Source organism: Arachis stenosperma, chromosome 1 (assembly GCF_014773155.1).
Source record: "Arachis stenosperma cultivar V10309 chromosome 1, arast.V10309.gnm1.PFL2, whole genome shotgun sequence".
NCBI lineage: Eukaryota > Viridiplantae > Streptophyta > Magnoliopsida > Fabales > Fabaceae > Arachis > Arachis stenosperma.
The window spans coordinates 11,000,876-11,009,604 of NC_080377.1; the positions used below are offsets into that span (position 1 = coordinate 11,000,876).

The window sequence follows — 8,729 nt, forward strand, 5'->3', positions numbered from 1 at the left end:
ATGGCTGAAGATACTTTGGATCTTGATTTGCCTCATAGAAGTGCTGGCCTTTTAAGAGATCGAGTTCATTTGGTTAAAAGGAAAGACTTGGATCGTTATGAGATCGGGGCAATCCAAGATCAGTTATCATTCGAGAAAGGATTCTTTATAGTAATCCGCGCGTGCAAGATGTTGGCGCAGAAGAATGATGGAATGATATTGGTAGGTGTGGCAGGTCCTTCAGGAGCAGGGAAGACTATGTTAACAGAAAAGATCCTAAACTTCATGCCAAGCATTGCAGTAATTTCCATGGACAATTACAATGATGCTAGTAGAATTGTTGATGGAAACTTTGATGGTAAGATTTCCATTTTCAACCTTTTTGTTTATTCTTTGATCCTTTTACAATCCTAAACTTCTTTTCTTTTCACCATATGTGAACTTGAACAGATCCACGCTTAACGGATTATGAAACATTGCTCCCAAATTTACATGATTTAAAGGCAGGAAAGGCAGTCCAGGTTCCTATATATGATTTCAAATCGAGTACACGAATAGGATACAGGTTAATTCTTTGATTTTTATTTCGTTCACTTAAAAAATTTGTAATTGTTTTAAGTATTGCAATAAATTTAGATATGGTTCATGATAAAAGCAATATGATATCGTCTGATCCATGTAGTTGGCACGCCTATTGGGAAAAGGCTTTCTCATTGAAATGTATACTACTTTTTCAGAACTGTTGATGTTCCAAGCTCCCGAATTGTGATCATAGAGGGAATCTATGCCTTGAATGAGAAGTTACGGCCGCTATTAGACCTTCGAGTATCTGTCACCGGTGGAGTACACCTTGACCTTGTTAAAAGAGTTATACGTGACATACAACGAGCCGGACAAGAACCTGAAGAAATCATTCACCAAATATCAGAAACAGTTGCATTCCATACCTTCTCTCCATTCCCTTCCTATCTAAAAAAGGTGAAAAAAGTTTCAAGAATTTCTCAAAATTGTTCTTATGCAGGTATATCCAATGTACAAAGCATTTATTGAGCCAGATCTTCAAACTGCACAAATCAAAATCATTAACAAGTTCAATCCATTCACCGCATTCCAAAGTCCTACATACATATTAAAGGTTAGTGCCTTATTTATATATACTTGTTCATCAAAGCTTCAAAGAAATTCTAGTTTGTTCATATGCTTGTGATTGTTTGATATTGTAGTCAGCAAGGAATGTAATAGTGGAACAAGTTAAAGATGTGATCTCCAAAGATTTTCGCGAAACAAAGGAGCAGACTTATGACATATATCTTCTACCTCCTGGTGAAGATCCAGAGAGTTGCCAATCCTATTTACGAATGCGAAATACAGATGGAAAATATGTTCTTATGTTCGAGGTTCGCCTTGTTCTGTTTCGTTACCCTGCTTTTTAGACAGATTTCATAGTGAATAACCAATAACTTTTTTCAGGAATGGGTGACAGATGATCCATTTGTGATATCCCCGAGAATCACTTTTTCGGTCAGTGTTCGTCTCCTCGGCGGACTAATGGCGTTGGGATACACAATAGCAACCATCCTTAAAAGAAACAGCCATATCTTTTGTGATGATAGTGTTTGTGTTAAACTAGATTGGCTTGAGCAACTTAATAGACATTATGTTCAGGTAATGCTACAATTAGCCCATTTCATTCCATCTATTCAAAATATTTTGGAAATTTAGTACATTCATAACTCGGTGTATCTTTGTTATAAACTGTATCTAAATACATAGAATTGTTAAAGTATTGTTATGTATCAAATTTCCAAAGAGACTGACATTTTAGAACAAAGAGGATAGATCATATTACTAGGATTATGCTCTTTTGATGCATAATCTATGTATATATATTTCAAGTGAGTTGATCAGAGTGGTGGAATGCGTCTGATTTTATACGTGACAAAAAGGTATCTTAAAAACTTAAAGATAAACTTTACTGCATTGCCATTAGTGTTGGGCAGCAAAAAATGAGCATAAACGTAAGCTAAAAGTGGTAGAGATGAAGATGTTTAAATGGATGAGTGGTCAAATACATATGGACAAAATAAGAAATGAGAATATAAGAGTGAAAGTTTGAGTACTGCCTATTGTTGAGAAGATGGTAGAATCTCGTCTTAAATATTTTGGCCATGTGAGGAGAAAATCGATAGAACATCCGGTTAGGAGGGTGAATCAGATAGAAGATATACAAGAGGCAAAAGGTAAAAGAAGACATAAGAAGACCATACACGAAGTGGTGAAAGGAAATCTACGTGTAAACAATCTTACTGTAGACATGATAAGACTCAATTATATCGTTTGATTCATGTAGCCGATCCACCTAGTTGGATAAGACTTTGTTATTGATCGTTGGCTGATAGAACTTCTGGTGTATGAACAAACAGGTACTTGGAGGAGATCGTTTACTTGTAATTAACAAAGCGCAGCAGTTGGGTCTAGAAGGTTCCTACATTCCTCGAACCTACATAGAACAGATTCAACATGAAAAGCTTGGAAAAGAAGTTATGGTATGATAACTTCTCTTCTGCTAATATATAGTCCCCTGTCAGCATTCTTTGTCTAATTCTTCTGCAGGCCCTGCCGGAAGATTTAAAGACGACGTTGAGCCTCGACGACGACTTTGCGTCGAGCCCGAAAGAATTTGCTGACCAGGTTTCCATGACCATGAGACATAAGCAAATGTAAATATTTCATGGGATTTGCTTTGATACTCTTGTTCTTCATGAGCATATGATGTCTTTCTTGTACTTCATGGCTGAAATTTAATCATGAATTTTTGTACAATTTTAGTGGAACATGTGGCTAATTTTTAACTACAAAGATCTACTGAGGTTTTCAGTTAACATGTTTTGTTTGAAAGAATTGAGAATAGCATGATCATTAATTTCTCTGTTTTTGATTGATCTATAGAGGAATAGACATGATTTTCTTTTCTATGGGGGCTAAATGCAATTCTTACTAGCTATTTTTATTTGCTATGGTAAATTATAAAATCATTTGTATGTTTTCCCCTAAAAAGTTAAAGGCGCGTTTGGTTTACATTTTTATTTCCTGTTTTTATTTTCAGAATATTCAGTTTTCAGGATTTTACGAAGAAAAAAGGAAAAACAGAAAAAAAAAACAAGATTTTGTGTTTTTAACCGTTTTTTTCTTCTTCCCAAAATCTTGAAAATAGAAAAAATATTGAAAATAAAAGCAGAAAATGAGTCTTATATCTTTCCATTGTATTAAGTACTTCATAATAAAGTTGCTCTTAATTTAACTAATAATAAAACTTTCCATGTATCTTCAACAGAGGTTTGTCTAGATCATTTACAAATCTAAGAGACAGGAATCAAGCCAAACTTGGAGGTTATGTCTCCAACAATAGAGATCTTCATGAAAGAAATGATTTGGATGAATCAAAAACAATGGCAAATGAGGTAAGTTTCATTTAATTTTGGTAATTTAAATTCCTGCAAGTACTTTACCATTGATTTATGTATTTTAGAAGTAGAATACAAGATAAAGTAGACAAGAATTCTCTAGATAATGCATCAAAAAAATACACAATCCTATTAGTTGTGAATATATTCACGCAATTTTCGATGAACATCCACGAATTTCTCCGTTTATTCTCTAATAGAGGTTACAAATTAAGTAAAAACTCAGGTGCAGTTAACTTCATATGAAATTGATAGTTGAGAACTGTTAGATGACAGTTGAATCAAATCTGTTAAATCATTTAAGGATTTTCAACTATCAACTTCACATGAAGTTAACTGCACCTGAGTTCCCACCTACAAATTATTGTGCAATTTTTTTACTTGCAATATTTGTGCACTTGACAGGGAGCCATAACTCAACTTTTAGAAAGAATTTCTTGCTTATATGATAGAATGGATGATTTTACAAACTGCATTGAAGAGATGAACTTCAAGTTATCTCTGAAGAAAATTTGTCAATGCCAACAAAATATGCACCTACAAGTTGGTTCATGCAATGGTTGTTCTTCCACCTCTTACTTCATCACTAGCTTGAGCAAAGGTTCCTCCGTCGTGTCGCCACCACCGACTAAGGAGTTTATCTTAATGGATGAGGTAGTTTTCCTTAATGCTTACATCTCTCTCACTTTCAGTATTTATGATTTCTTGGTTTGTGAAAGTTATATGCTTTCCAAGTAAACTATCAAAATGGTACTCAAAAGTTCACATCACTGTCAAAAAATAATCCCAAAAGATGTTAGCAACAAATAAATTCTCGAAAGATTTAAAAATACGACAAAACGAATTAGATATTAAATATATATTCTAAATAAAGATTTTAGAAATCAAATTTTGATACAATTTTTTTGCAAGCATTACTAAAAAAATAAGATTTTTTTATTCTAAAATTTTGGTAATTTTATGTCAAGTGAATTTTAAAAAAAAAATATTTTGCTGTGAATGATCATATTATTTTGAAAAATAAAAAGAAAAATATAGAAATCAAATTTTGCGCCAAATTTTTTGTGCATCTTCTAAATATTTATTCAAATATTACCACAAAAATTGGGATCAAATAAATGCTACATAGAAAAGTTTTTTTTGTCACTTATAAAAAAGATATAATATTTATTAGTTATTTATCATATTTTCAAATCATTCAAGATTATTTTGTTGATAACATATTTCAGAATTTTTTGTTAGTGCCTGATCTTCTAGGTACCAAGTTGGTAATTAACTCTATGGTTTCCATTATTTGAATTATGTTCCAACTACTTTCATGTGACCTAAAATAGTTGAAGAAAGTAATGAAATTTTCTTCTTGCATATGTGCTCCGCACGCACATAATAGAATAAGAGAAAAAATTTCATCGCCAACATGTTTGACCGAACAGGTTTTTTTTTTTTTTTCGCCTACTCTGAATTCCCATTCTACCCCCCAACATAAAGTGAAAATCTATGATCCCAATTGCTAATCTCGACAAGTTGAAGAAATTAAAACTGGATTTAATGCTAGAAATAATTTGTTGTCAATGACAATGACACATCCGAATACATAATATTGATGGTGTGTTATATTAGTATTTTTGCTTCCGAAAACTTACCATTTCTAATTGCTGTGAGTGCTCCATGGAATCAGATATCAGGTATTGTAAGGGGTCAGCATCAAATCATGCATCAATTGGACAATCTTAATAAACTACTTGTGGGGAAAATGGAAGAAAGGACTCACCAAACAAGCCCCATGAAGAAAGGTGCATTAATAAGTGCTACAACACATTCAGATTCAACTGGACCACAAGTTATGGGTTTGGCTTTTGGTTGTTTGGGAATATTCTTTGTGATGGGTATTTTTTATAGATTGAGGTAGCAAGTAGCAACATTGACTTCATTCCTTATATTTTCTCCACTATACTTGTTTCAGTTGTACTTAATATAAGATTGGTAGCTGAAGCAGCTAAATCCATTCACCTAATATGCTACGACCTAGCTTATATAATTAAACTATTTATGCAAATACAATACAATAAAATTGAAAAAACAAAAAAGAACAGGTCCAAATAATTGAAACTTTTAGCACAAATTTACTTAATAAGATTATTTCAATATTTGAATGGGAAATAACATCATAATAGTACATCAATATAAAAACTAGTTGTCCAAAGAAGTGTTCAATCCATAACACTCCCATTATTCAAATTCAATACTCGAACAAAGATAAGAAAGATGCAAAGTAAAACACAAACAACTCCAAGCATAAAGCATTAAGCACTGCCCCCCAAATAAAGACCACAAACATGCACATGCAGCCTGAAAGGCAAGCATTTATTTATTTTTTCACTTGAACTAAAACACACAACATTTAAGACACTAATTTGCAGAACTACACTTCTTCTTCTTCATCTTTCCAGAGTTTCAGAGGGGTTCTAGGTGAGCCACAGCCAGGAGTCTTAACAAATTTCTGGTAGAGAACAGAACCACCTCTTCCCAGCCCTTGGTAGCACCTCTCTTTGCGGCAGTATCCATCCACATCCAAAGAACAACTCTGCTTAAATGTATGGGTAGCAACATCCACATGAACAGCAATCAGAAACTCACTTGGATGGAAGCATGTCAGAACGTTCTCGACCAACTGGTTGAGATTCAGCGATTCCAAGTTATATCCGCATGCTTCAAAGCTGGCATAGCTGAAACCATCTTCCGGAGTAACATGAATTGTAGAAACAGCAGCTCCTTCTACAGAGTTCATTGAATAGCCACAAGGTTCAAAATCAAAATCGCATATCTGAGATTCCGGAAGGATACTCCTAATACCGGAATTGGCAGTCATCGTGGCTGCTGAATCAGATTGTTCTTTGTAGAAAACTGATGCTTTCTCTCTGTCCAAACCAGTCATGCACATCTCCATAGTGTAAACAGAGTCAGACACTCGGACAGGCTCTGCTGAAGCAGAGTATACATGCCAATTGTGTGCTTTGTCCGAGCCACCCATAGTGTAAGCCATACTTCCTAAGCCAAGCTTCCCAAAGTAGGAATCCAAGACTGCTACTTCCTCGGAAAAGTTCCGATGGGGAAAGGGCTGAGCAGATGGAAAAATAAAACTTCCGCGGCTGTACCTTACAGACTGAACGTTCAGGGAAAGCATCTCAGCGAACTTCAAAATGGGTGGAATTGAAAGCAGCAATTTGGTAGTACCACAGGTTTTGATGATGATCTTGTATGGATAGACAAATAGGCTTGACTCAGAGAGAACGTATGAGTCAACTTCATCATTAGACAATGAGGAAACAATGGTGCACGCAGCCGGTGCTAAGATCTCATCCAACTGGGACTTCGTTAGAGACCTAAGGCCCTTTCCCTCAGGGTCAGAGAAGATTCCTGGGCAGAAAAAGGCTACCTCTAACCTCTTTTCAAAGCCTTCGAAACCAATTGCAGATGTTGCAATAGCCATAATTTTTCAGAGTCGAAATGAACACAATCAGAACCAAGAACTGAGTAGGAAAAGTAGGAAACGAGAACGATCGCAAAGAGGGGCTGGAAAGACAATATCCGGAGGAGAGCAGTGTGCAAAACCTAAGGAAAACAAAAACAGCTAACAAACTACAGTTCCAATCGAGACGTATCAGGATGGCTTGCGAGCGCACTGCACAAAAAGCCATATAAATTAAAACGTATTAGCAATGGCCATCAACAAGATCCAAATAGTTTCCACAATACAACAAAGCAATATCATCTCATCACTTTTAATAAAATAAAACTTACGTTAGAGTAAGCAGCAGATCTGAACTTCTTGATTCCACCGTTTGGACGAACGTCTTCAATGCTGTAACCGAGGGGAGCTTCGTAGAATAATGATTTACTACTACTAGACTTCTTCTTGCCTCCTTTTGACTCCATTAGATCATTCAATCCTGCTTCATAACAGCAAAAACTGAGAGGTTAACACAAACAGATGACCAAATACAGAACAATGGCAGGATAAACAATTACATGATCAAGAAATATATCTAAATGATAATTGTTAATTCAAGAAGCCAAAACATGAGTACATAATACAAATTTAAGATATGTATCTAACAAAACCAGACATGTAATACAATAAGACAAATAGACATGATGTGAAATCGTAAACTTGATCATAAACTCCAAATTTGGGAACTGATTACTTAATCAAAATAATTACATATTCCAAAGATTCCAAACAAAACAAAAAGGTTCACGACAGAAAGAAAATAACAACATAATAATTGTATTTTGTATATAAGGGAGTAGCTAACTATGATATGAAGTATTATACTGGAAACTAATCCAAATAATATATTTTACGATGAACACCGAATATATATGTAGCATGAATTTTAACGATTCTAAATATTGAACCCATATATATCAAAACAATCCGAACCGTCAAACATACAACTTTACGTATAAAGAATGAACTAAAAAGAACATCACTTCCAATCCACAACAGAGATAATCAAACATGAGTCGCTAATCTAAATCATAAGATTGCAAGCTAAATAAACAAAACGTACCTGAATTGATAAAGTTTGTTACAAGAGAAGAAAAAAAGAACGTTCTTCCTCAGATAAACTCTTCAAACACAGATCGAAAATTATGCCGATTACGAAATCCAGGGAACAACGAACCAAGAAACGCAACGCAGTAAACGATTTGAGAAAACCCTAGAAGAAGTCGAAGATGAACAAAACGATGCGATTCGCCGCGTTTTGGAACGAGAAGAATGCGTGTGATGATTGCGTTGAGAATTGCGAGAGTTTATATAGCTCCTGGGGATGTGTTTTGACTATAATACCCTTTCCAATAATTTAGGTTCGTTTCATTATTTTATTTTATTTTTACCTTTTTTAAATACCAACCTTATCCCTAACAATAATCTATCTAATAATCTAATTCAAGTTGGGTTGGTTGTTAAAGATAAAATTTTTAAAATCTGCCTTGAAAATTCATTTATTAATAAAGTAAAGCCTATTTGGTAGTCCATCCATCTCAAAATAAATTAAAATGGTAGATAATTTTTTTTGTGATTTTTAATTTTAGTTTTAGTAGGGAAAAAAACTCATGCCAAAGGGGATAACTTGTGAATGTTTATCATGCAGTTTGAATTGATTAAAACAAAAAAAAATCACAATTTAATTATATTGTAGTTTGAGTTGGATCAATTTAATTTAATTTAAACATTTTGAAGTTTTAACTTTAAATTAACTATATTATTTGTTTGGTTTT

At 34.1% G+C, this 8,729-nt stretch overlaps 2 protein-coding genes across 3 annotated transcripts; one reads left to right on the forward strand and one right to left on the reverse strand.

Annotated features, from left to right (window-relative positions):
* Positions 1-5,462, forward strand: LOC130962462 (inorganic pyrophosphatase TTM2-like). Its single transcript, XM_057888700.1, has 11 exons — positions 1-337; positions 430-544; positions 717-912; positions 1,001-1,114; positions 1,203-1,376; positions 1,450-1,644; positions 2,403-2,525; positions 2,593-2,699; positions 3,314-3,440; positions 3,849-4,097; positions 5,122-5,462. Exons 1-11 carry the CDS (start codon positions 1-3, stop codon positions 5,350-5,352), a joined length of 1,968 nt encoding a protein of 655 aa, XP_057744683.1. The 3' UTR covers positions 5,353-5,462.
* A 175-nt stretch (positions 5,463-5,637) lies between these two features.
* On the reverse strand, positions 5,638-8,231 carry LOC130962557 (S-adenosylmethionine decarboxylase proenzyme-like). Of its 2 annotated transcripts, none has more exons than XM_057888780.1 (3): positions 8,018-8,231; positions 7,245-7,393; positions 5,638-7,125 (listed from the first exon to the last, which is right to left on the reverse strand). In XM_057888780.1, the coding sequence occupies exon 3, from the start codon at positions 6,931-6,933 to the stop codon at positions 5,866-5,868; it is 1,068 nt and encodes a 355-aa protein (XP_057744763.1). In that variant the 5' UTR covers positions 6,934-7,125; positions 7,245-7,393; positions 8,018-8,231; the 3' UTR covers positions 5,638-5,865. The 2 variants fall into 2 exon arrangements, with proteins under 2 accessions (XP_057744763.1, XP_057744808.1); XM_057888825.1 differs by having other exon boundaries at positions 7,245-7,396.
* Between the last annotated feature and the right edge of the window lie 498 nt (positions 8,232-8,729).